The sequence below is a fragment of the Canis lupus genome, chromosome 5 (genome assembly GCF_048164855.1).
Source record: "Canis lupus baileyi chromosome 5, mCanLup2.hap1, whole genome shotgun sequence".
NCBI classification, from domain to species: domain Eukaryota; kingdom Metazoa; phylum Chordata; class Mammalia; order Carnivora; family Canidae; genus Canis; species Canis lupus.
This window is the reverse complement of record NC_132842.1, coordinates 75,187,199-75,206,473: the sequence shown is the minus strand read 5'-3', so window position 1 is coordinate 75,206,473 and position 19,275 is coordinate 75,187,199. Positions and strand designations below refer to the sequence as shown.

At 45.3% G+C, this 19,275-nt stretch overlaps 1 protein-coding gene across 2 annotated transcripts in view; it reads right to left on the bottom strand.

Annotated features, from left to right (window-relative positions):
- Window positions 1-404: 404 nt before the first annotated feature.
- LOC140634172 (RH-like protein) overlaps window positions 405-19,275 on the bottom strand; it is a 36,401-nt gene continuing 17,530 nt past the window's right edge. Inside the window, exons 5-10 of one of the 2 annotated variants that reach the window (XM_072827754.1) lie at window positions 18,442-18,608; window positions 16,783-16,920; window positions 14,418-14,551; window positions 9,305-9,384; window positions 5,697-5,770; window positions 405-641 (exon numbers count right to left, since the gene is read on the bottom strand). In XM_072827754.1, coding sequence (XP_072683855.1) covers window positions 615-641; window positions 5,697-5,770; window positions 9,305-9,384; window positions 14,418-14,551; window positions 16,783-16,920; window positions 18,442-18,608 — 620 coding nt within the window. In that variant the 3' untranslated portion in view covers window positions 405-614. Of the gene's footprint in view, window positions 642-5,695; window positions 5,771-9,304; window positions 9,385-14,417; window positions 14,552-16,782; window positions 16,921-18,441; window positions 18,609-19,275 lie in introns of those variants that run through there. The other variant, XR_012031686.1, reaches the window with a different exon arrangement.

Genomic DNA, 19,275 nt, shown 5'->3' with positions numbered 1-19,275 from the left:
TAGAGGGCATCTGAGAGGTGGAAGGTCCCTATAAGGGGACCCAGACGGTGGAAACGTAAATGATTCTCTCAAAGTCGTAGAACTAGTTTTTTAATCTTGAGGTGTAGCTCCACAACTGACCACAACGTCTTTCCCTACAGTTAAGTACAGAATGTGCTCAGGGATTAAGAACTACCTTGTGAAAACTGCTGGAATAGAAACACAATGTTTGTATTACAGGACTAAATATAAGTGAATTCTTCATTTTTCCCTATTTTATATTCTCCGTTCTGCTGACGTAGATAAGAATTCACTGGGTAGCATAGCACACTTTGTTAAGCATGAGAACAAATGTAAGAGTTGTCAGTAAAATTGAACCAATATCTTAATTACATGTCCGCACCCAAAAAAATGATAGCACAATCTTTAGCAAAACCAAACATTTATTTTGAATTCTTATGAAATTACCACTTAAATAAGTTTTTAATTTAATATCAAATTTATCTCTGACCTCATTCCATTGTACATAAGGAGACTTTGCTGTAATGAGTGTTTGTCATACACAAAAAAAAGGGAGGCAACAGTGACAGGAAGTTGTCTCATTCTCAGGCCTTGTTTTTCTTGGATGCTTTGGCTTAAAATCCAACAGCCAAATGTGGAAACTGTGAAAGCAAAGCAAACATTTTTATCACAGATGAACCATTCATTAGTCTTAAAATTTGGACACATTGATTCTGGCTTAATCTCTGGAAACTTACATGTTGACCAAAATATCCCATCACAAAGGTCTTAGAGTATCTTTCACAAAGTCTGAATTGGAAGAACTATTAGATCTCATTTCTTACAGCTCTTTACATGAGTCATTGATAAAGTGTGATCTGGCTTTTGTTTGAATGCCCCCAGTGACAGCAGACGCACTACCCATGAAGTGATTCATTCCATTTTGCAGACAAGTTCAAATCGTTAGCAATGTATTCAGCATTGCCCATTGGGCCTGGTTAAATTCTTTGGAGAAACATAAGCATAGAAAAAAAAATATTTGTCCTTTTCTACATGACAATCTTACAAGTATTTGAAGATTGTTCTCAGGTCTCCTTTGGGTCTTCTCTTCTGCAAGCTGAACATATCCTAAGTTCTTCAGTGGTGCCACGTCACACCCTGACATAAATCACTGAGCGTCGAGTAACATGAATCATGGATTATAGATTATAGACTCTACAATCAGAATTGTAGAACTGGAAATCGGAGTAGCTAACATTTATGGGGTGTTTTTTAAGGATAAGGGTGCTAATCATTTCACACACATGATCTTTAAATCCTTACAACAACCTGGTGAGATATTACTATGTCCGTGGAGCTGAGAACGAGCTGTGAGAGATCACAGAATAAGGAGGTAGAACCCAGAACTGTCTGATCCCAGAATGTGGAATTTGATCTCATTTTACAAATGAAGAAACTGAGCCCCAGAGAAGGCAAGTGACTTGCCCCAAGGCCCTAGCCTGCAGTGAGTTAACAAGGACTCGAATTCAGACCCGCCTTCCAGAACAAGGCGCTTTTTGGGCCTCTCCGAGAAAGGAGGAGTCAGTTGGCAGGCTCCTAATCTGTTTTCCTACTTTGCTTTAGAAACCTGCTCTCCTCAGTTTTGTTGGACAAGCATTTGTTGGATCCGTACTGTGTGTCTAGAATGTGTATTTTAAATCAGAAGCAGGGGTGATACCAGTGTGACAGGGCTAGGTTTTGAGACTTTTGCATAACACAGCAGGAGGAACTCAACACATTCTGAGGCATTTATATGCTAAAACAGTGGTGCTGTTTATGTTTCTTGGCAATAAAATCATTTTAAAAATAAACTGCAAATACTTGTTCAGAAGCCAATGGATGATCTTCAGCATATTGCACTCATTTCAGAATCCATCCTGCGAGCTTAATCTTACTCTACTCAACTCTAAACCGTTATCGTATCATTTCCCCACTTAAACTTTTGGGAGCTTGGAGAATGATTCGAGTGGCTCTAGCCTACCCTTCATCCTTCCCTTTACCGACGACCCACTGAGCAAAGTTGCCTCATGCTTCTCTGGTTCTTGCTCACAACCTTCCCCTGCTTGGAATGTCTTTCGATTCCTTCCACTTAGCCAAATCCAACACAGCTTCAAAGTTCCCATTTTCCCTGACCTCCCCAAACTCATGACCTTTCCTTCCTCTCATTTGTCCAGCAGCTACTGCCAGGATTACTTACTCACTGCTTAAGAGAGAGAGCTGTGCACATAAAAAGATCTAGTCCTTCTACATGGTGAAAGCCTTAGTTTCTCTGAACCCTCACACAGTACCCAGGACAGGGGCTTGCCTGCAGTAGACACAAAAAAGCTATTTTCTTCAGAAAGGTTAACTGTGGAATTAATTTTAATAAGTGGATGTCACTGAGTCCTCGTGCTTTGGAAAGCTTGAAATAAAATCTGATTATTATATTGAAATAAAAAATTGGAAGGAATTTATGAAAAACTGTCAGGAACTGAATTTTGGTAAATCAGTGTCTGAGGTAAGATCATTGTAATGTGCAGGAAGACAGGATTAGTACGTGCAGTTCCTTGAGATCTAGAGCTGCAATTCACTTAGATTTGTCTCTCCAGCTCTTGACACAAGAGCTCTGCCATATATTAGGTAATAGATTAAATGGGATTAATTAGTGAATGAATGATTAATTAGTAATAGAACCATCCAAGGATGAGATGGGTACTTTTGGGGAATGGTGAGTGCCCCAGCCCGAGAACTGCCTGGCATGATCTGGGCAACTAGTGAAGGAATGTCCTTTCCAACACTCAGGAGTCTGGTTCTCTGAAGTGTGTTAGGACATTTGATAATGATTAAAACGTCTTTCCGGATGGTTTACAAAAAAAAAAAAAGTCACCCCGAGATTTATCAGCTTTACAAGCTTAAATTCCTGCCTGTTTAATGGATATTTGGCTTTTCAAATGAAAGCTGTGTTCTCCTGCTAAACAAATGTTCTGCTCAGCTGTGAGAGGATAAATCAGAATAGCCTATGGGGTGGGGAGCATCACTGTCCTCCAGGAGCAGCCCATAGCACACACAGGCTGGGTCTTTGGAGCCAGACACCAGTTCAAATTCCTCTTCCATTTACTAGCTTTATCATTTTGGATAAGTTACTCTTCATCTTTTTTTTTTTTTTTAGATTCATGTATTCATTTTAGAGAAAGAAAGGGTGCAGTTGGGAAGGGCAGAGGGAGAGAGAGTCTCACACAGATCTCAGGACCCCAAGATCATGACCTGAGCCCAAACCAAGAGTTGGATGTTTAAATGACTGCACCACCCAGGCGCCCCATTCTTCATCCTTAAGACAGGGATGCTCACTCTTGTGCAGGGTTGTCATGAGGATAAAATCAGATAATGCTGTGGGACGCCTGGGTGGCTCAGTGGTTGAGCGTCTGCCTTCGGCTCAGGGCGTGATCCCAGAGTGCTGGGATCGAGTCCTACATCAGGCTCCCTGCATGCAGCCTGCTTCTCCCTTTGCCTCTCTCTCTGTCTCTCATGAATAAATAAATAAAATCTTTTTAAAAAATCAGATAATGCTGAAAAGCATCTAGCACAAAATCGGAAACTGTCAGCTTACGATAAATGATAACTATTATGCTTATGCATTCCTTCATGGTTGGCTAAACCCTCAGTAATAAGCTTTCCCGTTCATGTGGTGCTTTGCATTTTACAGTTTATAGAATGTAGTTACAGACATTATTACCTCATTTGGTCTTTGAAACAACCCAGTGAAGTAGAACAAAGATTGCCATTCTTATTTTACCAGTAAGAGAGGTCAAGGAACTTGCTTCCTTGAAAACTTGCAGCACGGCAGCTGGAATTCAGGTCTTCCCATTCCAGATCCATACCCATTGTTCCCCTTCACCTGCTGCTGCAGTGCCCAGTGTCAGGTGGGGTTCCTCAAATTTCCTCATTTATTCAGTAAATGCTTATTGCAACTCAAATAATTGAGCTGGATATTTGTCCTGTTTGTGGCATCCCTGGTTAATTAGCAAAGTGCTTGGCATATAGTAGTTGCTCAATAAATACTTGTGGAATGACTGGATGGATTAAACCAGTTTTTTGAGTCCTTTCACTAGATGGCTCTGCCACTGCCAAAGGGGTAAGAACACTTGTGGGAACTGAGGAGACTGACTATAGGGAGAAGCTGGTACAAGAGGAGACCGTCTACAGGCAACGTGGATGACTCTCCAAATAATTCTGCTGAGTAAAAGGAGCCAGACAGAACAGAAAATGTAAACCAATCTATTGGACAGAAGGCAGTTTGGTGGTTGCCTGGGGATGGAACAGGGTGGAGCAGGGAGGGAATAGTCTCAAAGAGGCAGAAGAATACGTGGTTGGCAATGGATATGGTCATTATCTTGACTGTGGTGATGGTTTCGTGGGCATATAATTATGTTTAAATGTATCCAATTGTATATTTGAAATAATGTGTGTCATAGCCAGCTATGCCTCTGTAAAGCTCTTTGACGTGGAAAAGGAAGAAGTAGAGGAAAGAGAAGAAATGAGGAAAAGGAGAAGAGGCAGGCTCTCTCTGTTTTGCCTCTGCAAACACTAATGCCAAGGCCCAGGATGAGGCTGCTTCTCTACCCCTTTAGTGATCAGTACCTAGGCGTGCCAGGTGGAGACAGGATTGGCTTGGGACTCAGGAGGCCTAGCTCCTGTGTCATCTCTGCCACTCACAAAGGTATGGTGATGCCGGGCATCAGCCTGACCCCTGTCAGCCTCCACTTGCCATTTATAATCTGGCAGTATTTGTCTAGCCAACCTCAGCATCAAATGGGACCTACCCAAGGTGACGCACATCAGAGTCCTTGGTGAACTATGAGTGATGGCCAAAGGGAAGAGGGCAGTGGGGTGACAGGAACAAGGCCTGACCCTCTTTCTAGCCTAGTCATGACAGCAAACACTACATGGAGCAGAGATCCTCAGCAGCAGCTGCGTTGTTTGAGCTCCTTGTCCTTTGGCTAAGTGATCCCAGACTCCTAGAGTACTAGTGTTATGTCCACGAGCCATCATTTGTCAAGAGCTGTGTTCTAGATCCAGCTCTGCCGCAAGAACTCAGACAGTCATGGCTCTGCCCGGTGCGTCTATCAGATGAGACTGGTCCTGCTGGCCCCGTGCAGTCCTTCTGGCTCTTGCACTACAGGATCCTGTCACTTTTTTTTTTTAACTTTTTTTTTCAAGATTTTATTTATTTATTCATGATAAACAGAGAGAGAGAGAGAGAGAGAGAGAGAGGCAGAGACACAGGCAGAGAGAGAAGCAGGCTCCATGCAGGGAGCCCGACGTGGGACTCGATCCCGGGTCTCCAGGATCGCGCCCTGGGCCAAAGGCAGGCACTAAACCGCTGCGCCACCCAGGGATCCCCATGATCCTGTCACTTTTACATCAAACTGTTTGCCCATTTTGATGACTCCGGATGGGAGACGTGTGGCCAGTGGCCATTATCACATTTCTGACCCTCAATGACTTTGAGGCCTCAGGAAAATGTAACCTTTACCACTTCTTCCCCAGCCCTCACTAACACACACATGCACACACACACACACGCACACACACACATTTTATTTTGTTCTCACAAACCCCAAGTCAACAAATACAGATATAACAGATATCTTCTTAAGTTCATTCACTCAACATCTATGACATTAGATTAAAAATCTTACCTCCCAGGAGGCTTGGTCATCAAAATATTTAGTCACATGAGCCGCCTTCCATATTTTGAGGCTTAAGACCAAACCTGTTAAATTTCATAATTACATGTTAAACATTTAAAACACAGCATTTGTTATCTCCAAGTTAATCAATATATCCTATGCCAATTCTGGTTATCTCAACCAAATTCCTTTTTCCTTCTATAGCCTGGAGACAGACACATTGAAGCCCTGGCCTTCCCTGGACCAGCTTTATTAATTCTATAGACATCTTTTAAAAGAAATTGGTGAGAGCAATTAGCTCCAAAGGATTTAGATTGTATTGAGAGGTATACGATAGCCACAGATCCGACACGCTTCCCAAGGTGGAACAGAAGAGCCCTGTCAGATGGTGCTTCTACTTGAAAGCTGATCCATTTAGAACACAGAGAGCTACCACAGAAAGCAACTCCAGGGCAGCCCAGGTGGCTCAGTGGTTTAGCGCCTGCCTTCGACCCAGGGCCTGATCCTGGAGACCAGGGTTCGAGTCCCACATTGGGCTCCCTGCATGGAGCCTGCTTCTCCCTCTGCCTCTCTCTCTCTGTGTGTGTGTTTGTGTGTGTGTGTGTGTGTGTGTGTGTGTGTGTGTCTCATGAATAAATAAATAAAATCTTTAATAAAAAAAAAAAAGAAAGAAAGCAACTCCAGTTGGGTGCTCCTGTAGGCCCAGCGTCACTGGCTCCAATAAACTCTGACCTCAGCTCGTGACTATTCACTTGATTAGTTAGGAAAATCATTTATAACAACTTGCTTTTGTGCCTATTCTTCTTTTCACCCACCCAGCCTCTGCCCAGAGAGCTTGGCCCTGTGCATTCCTTCTGCTGCTCAAAGTCAGCTGAATTTCCCAGGATACGTGAAGAGATTGCTCACCTTTCGTATGAATCAGGGAAATGCCATTGATGGATTTTTATAGGTGTGTTTTTCATGGTGATCGGTCCGCTTGTATTAAATAGTATGATTAACAAGAGTAGGCGTGTACTTATTCACATTTTCCTTTTGTAATGCACACCTTCAACCGACACTGACATGTACAGTGCAACCAGCACACCTCATTTAGCTAGAATTATTCAGAAATGATCTCTAACACCTACACGAACTTTCCAGATAGCTGAGGCTTACTCACCACTGATGAAAATCCATCTAAAATAGACTATATTTTCTTGTCTTACGACAACACTAAACACAGACTTTTTTTGTTTTTAATCGGAGCCATTGCTAGGAACATCCATTTATGAAATGCGCTATATATAATGCAGAGAAAGTATGTAGCTGTTGAGGGCCGTTGGCTTCTATTAGCAGCCCAATCTTCCACGTTCTAGTGTTTGGCTTTCAGAATTTCTTTTTCTTCCGTTAGTCTGTCTGCTTTCACCTCCTACTTCTACCAGTGTGCCTTATCTCTAGAAACTTATGTCCCTTCTAACTTGCCATTTCTAATCTGCTCAAACTGGGAAACCCAATAACCATGCTTATAGGATTACTTCCTTTTTTTGTTTTGTTTTGTTCATAGGAATGTTTCTTATGTAAAAGTGTAGACAGGCCCAAAATCGGGGGGGCCTCCTGGAAAATAAAATGCTCAGCTTTAGGGAGTCAGTTTGGTGCTACCTTGGCTGCTTAGTGACCTCTTTCCCCCTTCCTTTGTTCATGTTCTTTTTATTCATCAGTGTTCTTCTGTTCAAAGCCACATATAAAGCGCAACTCTCATTGGTCTTAACTCTTAAAAGAACAATAGTCTATTCTCTTTCTTAACTCTAGGCAAGCACCAAAAAACAAAAACAAAAAACCCAAAAAACAAACAAAAACCCCTCCCAGGTAGACAGTGCAAATCAGTGTCCTGTCACTCTGTGAATACTGGTGACAATGGTGACTGATGTCATAGGCCGGGGGAAGGTTGCCAGATAAAATACAGGATGCTCAGTTACTTTTGAATTTAAAAAACGGGTGCCTTGTATTTTTCACTTGCTAAATCCAGTAACCCTACTCAGGATCAGACTAGCCATCACCAAGAGAATGTAAACTTGTGGAGGGAGGCATCTGTCTCATCTGTATTTAACTAATCACCTCAAGGCCAGTCAGTATATTAGAGCAATTCTAGTCCATCTTGCTCTCTAAAATCACCCAGGCAATTACAAAAAGTACCTTCAGACATGTTTTGGAGTGGAAAAGAAGTCAAATGATTACCTACCATGGTCTTTCATTTTACAGAGAAGCCACACAAGGCCTAGAGAGAGTAAGTTGATGTGCCCAGGGCCATACACTCCTTTATGTCTGCTTATGCTGTTTTGTCTCTTATTTGGCATTCATTCCCTGCTTAGGGACACAATATATGAATGTCTCACCAATAACTGTTTGCTCATAGAATAAAAGTGAGCAGTTCTGGACAGAAATCATATTTTCACCTAGCATATAAATAAGACTGGCAAATTAGTAACTCCCTAAGGATCTTTGCTTTTGCAGGAGCAAAAGCATACTTCAATCCTCTATTTAAAGATTTTCACTGGTGTCCCATGTCTCAGAATGATCTGGCTCCTTATTAGCACTCTGTTCTCAACCCCTGCCACTCTCCCTTTCACTCTACCCATATCAGCCACACTGAGCATGCTTTGCTTGTGCCTCAGGGCCTTTGCACTTGCTATCTCTTTTCATGGAATGCTTTTCTGCCAAATAAATATATGGTGTGTCTCCTTCTCTCTCTCCATTCAGGTTTCTGCTTAAAGGTCAACTTATTAAATAAGTCTTCCCTTCCCCCCTTCAAAAAGAGCACCCCACCCTCACATTGATTCTGTGTTCCTCTACCCTGAGTTGTTTCTCTTCATAGCACTTACCATCACTGACATAGTAACTACTCTACTTATCTGTTTATATATTGTCCCCTCCCCCTCCACAAGGACATCAGCTCCATGAGATCACGGAACCTGTTATGTTCACTCTTGTTTCCCTACTGCTGAGGAGTAGTGCCTGGCTCATAGTAGATATTGAATAAATACTTGCTGAACAAAATAATAGTCTGAGTATTCTCAGGGAATGAAGGTAAACTTTTTGGCATAAAGGTTTCCTTGGCTTTCTGTACAAAATTGGGTGAAATCAGCAGCCCTGAGCTCAAGAGGCTGTCAAGTTGCCACTCACTCCTACTTATAACCTCCAGAAAGTCTCTTAATTTCCCTGGTTACAACATGTGACCTCTAAGACTTTCCTCTTTTTTTCTTTTTTCTTTTTTTAGATTTTATTTATTTGTCAGAGAGAGGGCACAAGCAGGGGGAGTGGCAGGCAGAGGGAGAAACAGGCTCCCTGCCTAATACAAGACTTGATGCCAGGACCCTGGGATCATGACCTGAGCCAAAGGCAGATGCTTAACTGACTGAGCCACCCAGGTGTCCTTCTGAGGGCATTTCTAATTCTGAAATGATGTGATTCTGTTTCTCTGGTTATTCAAGGTCTGAGCCCCTTTGCATCATTTGGCTAGAGCTGTGGGGACTCACAGGGAAGGAGATGGGCACATACTCATGTGGCCATGGGGCAGATGCTCTCTGGCCTCAGGTCCTGTGCCCTGGGCCATGGGCAAAAGAAGGTGGTCTCACACTTACCTGTCAAAGTACCAGCTATCAGACCTGAAGCCATGGCCAAGCTGAGTACCCCAGTGTCAATGAGCAACTGAAAGAAGACCCTAGAAATGACAAAGTGGGATATAGTCATATTCAGGCATCAGATTGTAGAGGTCATTGGGGTCAAACAGGACTGTTTGCATCAGCAGTGATGCTGTCAGGAAGGGCTATCAGAAGAACAAATGTCCTCTCCCGAGATAACACAGTCCCCTGTCATGTTCCTGCAAAACCGTACAGACATGGAAGAGAGAGTGGGGGTTACTCCAGGGTCCCCTTTGGCTGACTTCATTTCTCAGAACCTATGGGTGATGAACTTGACCAGGCGGCAGAAAACCCAGGTTCAAGTCCAAGGACTGTCACTAGCTGCATGATCCTGGGCAAGTCACTTAACTTCTCCGAGCACTAAGTTCCTTCATTAGGCAATTGGAGATGCAAATTCTATTTCCATTAGGGCAAGGTTGCGTAGAGCATGGTTGTGAAGCTCATCTCCCCTTCCCCCTCCTGCTGGGCATACTTCCCTGTCCTCTCTCTTCAGGGCACCCCCAGGACTTCACTTTAAACTATGGAGTGGCCTGGGAGGAGCACATCTCTGTCACTTTGCAGTAAGCAAGGATTTCTTAAATAGGACACACAGACATGAAAGGAACAATGACAAACTGAACTGTATTAAAATTAAGAACTGCCATTCATCAAAAGATACCATTAAGAAGGTGAAATATAAGCCACAAAATGGGAGAAGGTAATCACAATACATTTATGTGACTCTATAAAAGTTCTATATCCGGAATTCCAACAAATCGATAAAAAGACAGAACCATGCAACAGAAAAATGGGCAAAAAAAAGAAGAAAGAAAGAAAGAGAGAAAGAAAGAAAGAAAGAAAGAAAGAAAGAAAGAAAGAAAGAAAGAAAGAAAAAGAAAGAAAGAAAGAAAGAAGGAAAGAGAGAAAGAAAGAAAGAAAGAAAGAAAGAAAGAAAGAAAGAAAGAAAGAAAGAAAAAGAAAGAAAGAAGAAAGAAAGAAAAGAAAGAAAAAGGACATTTCACAAGAGAAGATATTCAGATGTCCAAAAAGCATATCGCTTTTAAGTGCTCCGCTTAAATTGGTCATCGGGAAAATTAAAAGTAAAATGATATTTGATCCCTAAGTGGATAAACAAAAAGAAGGAAAATATGGGGTGTTGGAAAATATATAGGGTAAAGGGAAGTCTTAGGTGCCATGGATGATTGGACTGACACAAACTACAGTGGAAGATTGTAATATCCTCTAAAATGGACCATATGAATGCTGTGATCCAACAATTGGGCTTCTAGGCATTTACTGAACAGAAGAGCATTTGTATGTTTTTTTTCCCCTTAAGATTTTATTTGTTTGTTTGTTTATTTATTTGAGAGAGAGACAGAGAGCCTGAGCCTGAGAGGAGGAGAAGCAGGCTGCCCTGTGAGAACAGAGCCCAATGCAGGGCTCCATCTAAGGACCGTATCATGGCCTGAGCCAAAGGCAGACACTTAACTGAACGTGCCATCCAGGCACTCTGCATTTGTATGTTCTAAAAAAAAAAAAGTGCTAGAATATTCATAGCAATACTAGAATGTTCATAATCGTTCCAAACTGGAAAGAACCCAAATGCTCATCAGTAATGGATAGATAAATTGTTCTGTATTCACACACTGAAACACTTATTTTAAATGTGTTTCTTAGATCCTGTATTTGTCTACATGGCACTCATTTACCACAGGGCCCAACTAACGGCCAAAACTGTTTACTGCTCTCCCTCTCTAGCAAGTCAGCTTTCATGGAAGTGTAAAATACATATTATAAACCCCTTTAACCACAAATTCTAACATACACTTTCACTTCCTGCCCAACTGGGGACTCCTGCCTCCCACCCCCACTATCCCACCCCTATCAACCTGAAGGCATGCATAGTCTTAGTTCCCCCTCTCTGCTGGTCCCTGGGTATGATAAGGTCTTGTGGGGTATGATAAGGTCTTGTGGGGCCCTACGTGGTGTGCTGTGCCTCTCATCTCCAGGAGAACTATAACATTAAACTTTCCCTTCAATGACATGGACCTCTCCATGTCATCACTCAGTCACCTTTATGAAGTAAACCCAAGCACAATTCAACACTCTCGCCCAGTGAAAATGAACAGTCTAGGGGCACCTGGGTGGCTCATTTGGCTAAACATCTGTCTTTAGCTCAGATCATGATCTCAAGGTCCTGGGATCAAGGACCTAGTGAGGAGTCTGCTTCTCCCTCTCTCTCTACCCTCTCCCCCGCTTGTGTTCTCTTGTGTTCTCTCTCTTGCTTGCTCTCTCTCACGTAAATAAAATCTTTAAAAAAAAAAAAAAGATGAACAATCTACAGAGATACTCAATGTGGGAGAGTCTCACAACTACAATGTAGAATAAAAGCCCAGCACACGAGAGCATAGACTCCCTGTGTGATTCCATGTACACGAAGGACAAAAGTAGGCAAAACTGATGGATAGTGTTAGAAGTCAGGTGCTGGTTGGGACATGAAGGAGTTCTGGGTGCTGGTTACAAGGGGATGTCAGAAAAATTCATCAACTGGTACCCTTATGATATCTGCACTTCTCTGGATATAGATTATACTACAAAAACTTTTTTTTTTTTAGTAATATTAAATGGTAGCATAGAAGCTAGGGTTGCCTGGGTGGCTCAATGGTTGAGTGTTTGCCTTTGGCTCAGGTTGTGATCCCGGGGTCCTGGGATCGAGTCCAGCATCAGGCTCCCTACAGGGGAGTGCTAAGCAGCCCTCTGAGCCAGCTGTTAGTGTCCTGTTTCACAAATGAGGAGATCCAGGTTAGGAAAGTGAACCAGTGTCTCTAACATCACTTGGCTTAGCATGGGTGGCTCTTGGGTTTCAAATACTGTCTACCCACGAAGGCCAGACAGATCTTTCCCAGATTTCAGCATTTGTGGGTTACCTTCATAAATTTGGCCATATTGGCAATCAAAGGATACTCATTTTTAAAACATTTTTCTTTAAATGGACTTTTTTTTACACTTAAATAAATGTATTTATTTATTTATTTTTAAAGATTTTATTGAGGGGCACCTGGGTGGCTCAGTGGTTGAGCATCTGCTTTTGGCTCAGGGCGTGATCCTGGGGTCCTGGGATCCCCTACAGGGAACCTGCTTCTCCCTCTGCCTCTCTGGGTCTCTCATGAATAAATCAATAAAATCTTTTTAAGAAAAGATTTTGTTTATTCATTTGAGAGAGGGAGTGAATGAGAGAGAGAGAGCATGAGCGGAAGGAGAAACAGAGGGAGAGGGAGAAGCAGATTCTCCACTGAGCAGGGAGCCTGATGTGGGACTTGATCTTATGGGGCTGGATCCCAGAACTCTTGGGATCATGACCTAAGCGGAAGGCAGACCCTTAACTGATCCACCCAGGCACACCTAAAATAAATGTATTTAAAAGGAAACTTTGAGTCACCAGTGTAAATGAGAGAGAAATGGGAGGTAATAGTAAAAAGATATGGTGAAAACAGAGTGTTGCTAAAATCTCCCCCAGAGGCAGCCTGAGCATGAGTCTCAGATCTCAGCCCCAGGCTGCCTCTGCCGGCCTCTACGTCTGACCTTAGGGGTCAGAAGCTCAGAGACACTCAGCACCAGCACCCACGTGCAGACTTTCTCCCTGATGCAATCAAAGGACAGAATAATTGAAAACCAGCATCGGCCCTGCATGACTCAATGTTATTTAAGTGTGTCTTTACACCACTCAAATCCCACAATTTGTGAAACACTGCCTCATCTCAGCTGGGGAGCACCGCATGCAAACCTTCACGTTTGCTCACCTGAAGAGGAAATCAGCAAACACTGAGGAACGAATGGAAAGCCAACTGTGTTGTCCAGGGACACCAAGCTATTAAGTAGTTTCTCCGCATGTCACATTGAGTGCTCTGACTCCCAGCTCAGTCCTTTGTCCCTCCTTCCGTACACAGAGATGTTTCTCATATAGAAGCAGCAGTGGCAATAACTAACCACCGTGCAGACAAGAGGCCATGTGCTGGGTGTTTCCTCCACACTGTGTCTTCACAGCAGCCCTGGGACATCGGTTATTATCCCAGCGTGCAGATCAAAACTGAGGTTTGAAGAGAGTTTGAGTATACCGTGCCTAAGGTCACCCAGCTGGTCCGTGTGACCCTGGTCGTCTGTCCCTGAAGCCTGTGCCCTTTACTTCCAGCCAACCACAGGCCTCCCTGCGGGAAGTCATTGCTGTGGCTCTGCCCTTCCCTTTGGCGGGTTCCTGCCCAGGTGAGAGGACAGCTACTTGGTCCTCAACTGTCCCATCCTGGAGAGAGCAGACTCAGGTGTTCTAGAGCCTGATCCCAGGTACACGTTCCCTGGCCCCTGGTCTCACCCCATCTCCTCTTGGGCCTCAGAGATGGACTGTTCTCAGCATTTTCCTACATTAAAGTATTAAATCCTTTTTAACCACAAAGTACCTGCCCTCAAGCAGCCTCCAACCACCCAATGAGGGGAGGCGCCGTGGTTACCTGCCTTGACAGTAGGTAGTGAGGTTAGGTAGCAGGCCCAGCTAGTGAGAGGTCAGGATGAGTCTGATTCCATGACACTCTCTTCACTGAGACCTAAACCACCAGCGGTTAAACAAGGGATCCGTCTGGCTTGGGCCTGATTCACTTGCTCTGATTTGGGGGCCAGGGCTCAGAGCTGTCTGCCTTTGCCCTGTACCTGGGCTGTCCCTTTTGGAAAGGAGACAGGGCCTGGAGAGATAGGGGCTAGGGAGAATTAATTTTTTTTAAAGACCTTATCCATTTTATTCATTAGAGACAGAGAGAGAGAGAGAGAGAGAGAGAGGCAGAGACACAGGCAGAGGGAGAAGCAGGCTCCATGCAGGGAGCCCAATGCGGGACCCGATCCCGGGACTCCAGGATCACACCCTGAGCCAAAGGCAGAGGCTCAACCGCTGAGCCACCCAGGGATCCCAGTAGAATTTACCATTTGCCAACAAATATTTGCCGAGTGCCTGGGTCTGAATGCTGAGGGCTCTGGGCACATTTCTTCCTAAGTTGGATGGGGTATGAGGGGGATAAGCCAAGTGACCTACATGCTATTCTTGGTCCAGGTGACCTCATAGAACATCAGCAGAATGTAGACGATCCCTCCGAGCAGACCTGGCAAGCCAAAGGTGTAGTGCACGCCGCAGGTGTCGTGGATTCCCAGCATGTGGTTAAAATAAGCCTGGAACAAACGTCACACAAACAGATGTGCATGGAAGACTGATACTCCCTGTCCAGGCTTTCCACTGATCCTGGCATCCAGGGCCACCAGAAGGGGGTAGGCCTTGGGGCTCACCTCCACAAGGGCTCCTCAGACCTGACTGTACTTGCATCACACGGGGGAGCTTGTGAAACTGCAGAGTCCGATTTAGTGGGCCTGGGGCCTGAGATTCTGCATTTCTAACAAAGTTCTAGGTGATGCCGACGCTACTGGCCCACTGACCACCCTTCAAGAAGCAAGGGTCTAGCCCAGGCCCTACTCACATGGGGCTGATAATTCTGTGTTGTGAAAAGGCTGTCCCGGGCATTGTAGAATGTGTAGCGGCACCCCTGGGCTCCACCGTCCAGACCCTAGCACCCCCGCAACAGTGTGTTAACCCAAAACTGTCTGCAGATATTGTCAAACGTGCCTGGAGGGTGATTGAGACGTGCTGGTCTAGCCCAAACTTAACTGCCATCCAAAGACAACATGACTAATAGGAAGAAAAGACTCGCCTTCAGTACTCCTTCCCCACCACCACTTAGCCTCCCAGAAAACCGTGAGCCAACAAATGTGGAGACAAATGCATATTGGACAGGTTAGTCCCCCCCACCCTGGGATCCCCCACTGGCTTCAAAATAAAAACCCAGATTCCTCTACCTGCTCAGGAGATACACCTGTGTATCTCCCGTCTCTCATCTCTCAAGACTGTGATCCCACCACACTCCCAGGTGAACCCAGCCCTTAGCATCTGTTTCCTGGCTGGGCTGTTTGCTCTTCTCACCAATCAACCTTTGAACACACTGTTCCTTCTGTCTGGAATACATTTCCCTTTACTTTGCCTGGCTAATATGAGTCATCTGTCAACACTCGGCTGAGACATCCTCTGCTCCAGGAAGCATTTCCTGATCCAACTCAGGCTCGCTTAGACGTGCTGTGTTGTTAATTTGTCCATTGCCCTCACGACACTATAGCTCGGGAAGCTGGACACATATTAAAACATACTGCTGAATGATTGAAGGGACGGATGAATGAATGAATGAATGAATGAATGAATGAATGAATGAATGAATCATCTCTGAATCGTTCCCCCAGTGATGGAGTCAAGTAAACAGGCACAGAGAAAGCAATGGATGCCTAGCCTGTTGAGAATCTACGCAGGTTTCCCTGTGCACTGCCGCCTTTCATCATAGGGCCTCAAAGCAGAGGAGATGAAAGACGTTTATTCCAGTTCCAAAGATGAAAAGCAGACTGCCCCGTCGCTGGTCAGATGAAACTGTTGGTACATTTTCCCCCTGTTTTGGATAAAAACCGCCTCCCTGCATATCCATCGTTCATCCAGATTCAGCTCCTTGAGCCATCCAAGGGTCTACTCCTATATCCTCTACTAAGGCTTCAAACCCACAGAGAGTTGCTGCCCTATAATTATTTCCCTTAGAAGTGTATTATGACAAATTGGCTATAATGGGGCATTCTGGTATTATCAGTACCTGCTGGTTGTTGACGGGGGAAAAATCCACCCACTTAAAAGAAGAACTGCACAATCAGAAGTGGACATGGCCTGGCTGAGCCCAGCACCCCCTTCTGGGCTGCTGCCCCTCCTACCCCCATTCGCATGGCTCGTGGGTCGCAGCCATGTATGTATGTTATGCTCCAGGACCCCACACCCCCAGCCAAAGATAAGCACGCCAAACCAGTGAGGCCCTCCTCCAGAACACTTGGGAATGGGGCCAAGAAATTCCACCCAGCTGCTTTCCCGAAACGAAAGACTACATTCCACCACAAGGAGCAGGAGAAGGAGAAGGAGAAGGGGAAGGAAGTCTACAGAGTGAAAAGAAAGCAGATATTCAGAAAAAAACAAAAAAAGAAGAGTGGGGATTTCCTGGGCTCCCCACAACACTCCTGTCCCTGGTGTCAGCTATTCATGGGTTCCCAACAGGATCCTTGTCCTTGGTTTCTGTGACATGCCAATAGCCTTACAATACCCACCCCCCATGCCTGTGCAAACTTGAATGGATTCTATTACTTGCTCCCCAGATCCTACCAAATACACAATACACACGTGGGTGGGTCCCTCACTCAAGCTTTGAAGCCTCCCTAAGAAGGTGTCAGTGCCTGCCCGATGTAGCCCATGGCACTACACGATGGCCCACCGTGCTCCAGGGCCCTGCTGGTCAAAACCAAAATCAGGTGTTAGCTGCCCAGGTCCTTACCCGTAGGCACAGGGCTCCCCCGATGGAGATCAGTCCAGCCATAAAGCCCAGCACCATGGCAAGCCAAGGAGTACCGATCACATGACACGAAGCACCCACGGCCACACCTCCAGCCAGCACCGCGTTGTGGATATGAGTCTGCAAAGAAATAGCTTGAGGGCAAATGAAGTGAGGAACAGAGAGGACAGCACTTGCCCAGAGTTACTTGGTAAGCTGGTAGCAAGCAACACTGTATGGCTTCCCTGCTTCGCTGACCGTGAAACCATCCCCTCCTCTCCTCCATCCCCACTGAGACATGACCTTTCTCAATGGTCTTCTCTTACTCCACTTCTCAGACTCCAGGAACAGTGCCCCTGACTGGGAGGTATTGAGCTTGAGAGTATATCCTAGCCACCCTCACACCTGTCAGTGACGCGTCCTTGGGCACTGAGCCATTCATGCTTCAACTTTTCCACCAGAAGAACGGGGTTTAGGTTGTACCTACTTAATATGGTTATTGTAAGATTAAACAAGTTATTTATGTATGACTCTGAGCCAAGGGCCTAACATGGACCCTGAGGAAATGCTCAAGAAATAGAAGCCAGTATTATTGTTTTTACTATTTTTATCATTATTATTGGCCATTCAGTGCTATGCCAGCCTGTACTGCTGGATCCAGCTTTTCATATGTGAGCTCTTGTTCCCGGGTCCCATCTCCACTCTGTCCTTTGTTCCTCTAGAACCGGGGCCTTGCTTTGCTCCCATGCTACTTCCCTCTGTCCTCTCAAGTCTAACCAGGTCTTGGAGCTCTGAGGCCTGGGACCAGCTTCTGGGCTTCTCTGAGCTTCTGTCCACACCCGCCTCCCTCAATGTCCCCACCTTGTCTGATCCTAGATTCCACGTCACCATGGAGCCCCCCTCCCCGAAAGACACCCACTCCTCTTGATGATTAACTTGTCATGGATGGCCACATGCTGTGGCCATCTAGGACTGCCATCCCTCTAGACTTTTTCCCACCCCCTGTGGCTGGCCTGCCCCATACCCAATCATCATGGGAACTGGTTTTGTCTTTAGCACTACCGTTTCCCCGTCTCTCTTCCCCCAGAACTCACACACACAGTCTCCTGGCTACACCGGTAACATGGTTCCTGTTGGCCCAGCACTAATTCCCCACAGAGCACTTACTGTGCCTTGTCTCTTAATTTCCACTTTATATATGAGCCAGGTGTGGCTCCAAAGGTTGAAGTGGCTTGACCAGGGTCATGTGGCTAGGGTGATGACGTACTCCTTTACCTCCGATTCTATTCATTCCATTTTTGAAATTTCTTAGGGGAAGGGGAGAGGCTGACTAATTCTATTCTAGATCTTCTCTGCTGACTCTTGCTCATGGTGGCTGGCTTTAGTAACTCACAGGAACAGGGTTCACACTTGGGTCCTTTTAGTGTCAACACTGATAGACTTAATCACTCCCCTCAGAGAGCTTTTGATCATTTCAGTCTCCAAATTCCAGTTCCCATATTGATAAGCCAGTCCCTGCCCGATGATCCATGACGCTGCAGACAAGGCTCTGTCACCTGGCATACTCTATCCCACCCTGGGGGCTGGTTCTGGAACAGGGGCGTGAATATGTGCTCATCTTAGAAGACCTGAGTGCTGCCCAAGGGGTAGCCCCCTCCTCACCATGTTGATCTTCCCTCGGGGGTGACTCAAGGCTGACACTGAGATGGCTGTCACCGCGCTGACTGCAAGAGCATAGTAGGTGTTGAACACAGCAGTCTTCCTTTCCTTTGGTATGTCCAGCAGAGCAGAGTTGAAACTTGGCCAGAATATCCACAAGAAGAGGGTTCCTGGGGGTCAGAGAGGGTCATTGGCCAGAACCAGCACTCCTGCTGCAAAGCCTGAGCCTGTGGGCGCTTCGTGGAGTGGGCAAGTCACAGCTTTGTCCCTTTATAGCTATGTGACTTTGAGCCAGTCGTGTGTCCCCTGAAGTCTCAGGTTGACAGGGCCCAGCTAACATACTTTATAGGCAAAAAAACAAAGGCCCAGAGAGTTTAAATTACCAACCTCCAGGCCTCCTGAGCCCAGCTTGTGATGGCCAAATGCTTTCTGAAAATGTAATGTGCGACTCTGATTTGGGCTCATGGCTGGCTGTGGGTCACCTACTGCTCAGCTCACTGCCCGATTTCCTCTCAGCCTCTCCTGCAGCCCGGCTTCAGCGTTTGCACTGCAGCTTTGCAAAATACACCAGTGTTACTGTTCTCTTCCCTGCCCTGTCCCTCTCTCCACTGCTGGCCTCTGCTTTCTCCACTCGTCCAGTTCCCACTCTTCACTTGAAGACAAAAAGATTGGGCAAATTGAGTAAGGGTAACAAGTCTCCCCTCTCCTTTGGATATTAATGAAGAACGTTGCCCTAGAAGGGATTGTGAATCCATCCAACACTACTTGGGGTAATGAATCATCATGGAGGGGCTCTGAGCACCTGGGACAGGCTGGAAAAGGAGAGAGACTTTTCAG